The sequence below is a fragment of the Rhagoletis zephyria genome, unplaced genomic scaffold, assembly GCF_001687245.7.
Source record: "Rhagoletis zephyria isolate East Lansing unplaced genomic scaffold, Rhagoletis_zephyria_1.1 Rzeph_scaffold_02980, whole genome shotgun sequence".
NCBI classification, from domain to species: Eukaryota; Metazoa; Arthropoda; class Insecta; order Diptera; family Tephritidae; genus Rhagoletis; species Rhagoletis zephyria.
The window spans coordinates 69,877-71,236 of record NW_016160064.1 but is presented as its reverse complement, the minus strand read 5'-3'; the positions used below and the strand labels follow the sequence as shown (position 1 = coordinate 71,236).

Sequence of the window (1,360 nt, the reverse complement as noted above, 5' to 3'; positions counted from 1 at the left end):
AGCAATTGGTATACATTACCAGGTCTACAGAATTGTTTAGGGCGCCCATTATATCCTCATCAAATCCATCGGAGTTGGATAGTTCCGAAAAACTATCAGAGTCATCGCACTCGAAGTAACTGCTCTGTAAGTAGAAATCGAGATTATAATCAGCGCCTATTGTTGTCAAGTTGACTTAAAAAAAAATAAATATTTATTTGGAATCCTAATCTACCCAAAACAATTTTTTAAAAAGTCGTTCATAAAAAGCATAATGGCTTGGGTATTTATGAGTCGATATCGTTTGCAAATGAATCCTTGAGATGAAGTTTTGTTCGTATAAATAATAGCTTATGTGGGGATTAGAAATCACCACAAACGGAAAAATCTCATGATTTGTTGGCACTATGTACTGTACACTGAGCGAAAAGCACAATGTTTTTTTCAACCAAGTTATGGTTTGATTTTTTCATGGTTAATAAGCCGATTGTAAGAAGTGTGATTCAAGTTCATCATTTGAAAACACATATGTATGTTTGGCTCTAGCTAAACGTGCAGAGATGCTTGCTGTTATTTGTTGGCTTCCAGTGGGTTCTGGTTCAAATGCCGCCAGAGGCGGTGTAGTCTTTTTTTTTGTGAAGTGCAGAACACGATCAAACGACGAAGAAAATGTATTCAAGTTCAAAATTTGAGGGTAAATTTGTACAACGGCGTTGGCTGAATGTGCAGAGATGCTTGCTGTTGTTTGCTTTCAGAAGATGCGGGTTCTAATCAAGTCAGACGCCAACGTGTTACAATGATAATAAAAATTTTTCTTTTATATCTCCGAGTTATGAAAATGCATCTGTGTGGAACATAAGTGTATTCAAACGAAAAAATCGGCAACCACAAATTTTTTTTGATGTAAACAAAAGTGTGGTTAATATTACTAAGTCATTGTTGAAAATATCAACCATGACATTGTTAATATCAACCAAAAATCACATTGATCCCTCTTCAAGTTTGAATTTGGTAATATTAACCAATTTTTTGTTGATTTTTTTCTCAGTGTATGTATGTAGACTGTCACCCATAGCAACACTGAGCTTAAATTACCAAGACAAGAATTACAGTCAAAGTTTTGCGTCGATTCGGTCAATAAACGTCTCATCATACTCGAAAATTCAAATGCACTCCAAAATCTGGACTCACATATATACATATGTAAATATGGGGGATTCCCCTAGCTACCGGACCTTAAAGACCCGGAGTCCAAGATCGCATTATAGTGTGAAAAAATTCCATGTATAGTTATGTTTTGTATTTCTACATCTGTACATAAATATACTTACATATATGTAAATACATATGGGCAATTTGCCCACATTTAGCTTTAGATTTA

At 34.8% G+C, this 1,360-nt stretch overlaps 1 protein-coding gene across 1 annotated transcript in view; it reads right to left on the bottom strand.

Annotated features, from left to right (window-relative positions):
• Positions 1-4: 4 nt before the first annotated feature.
• The window catches only part of LOC108368162 (uncharacterized), a gene marked incomplete at its 3' end in the record, with an annotated part of 23,790 nt that continues 22,434 nt past the window's right edge, over positions 5-1,360 (bottom strand). Inside the window, exon 5 of the mRNA XM_017622947.1 lies at positions 5-124. Coding sequence (XP_017478436.1) covers positions 5-124 — 120 coding nt within the window. The remainder of the gene's footprint in view (positions 125-1,360) is intronic.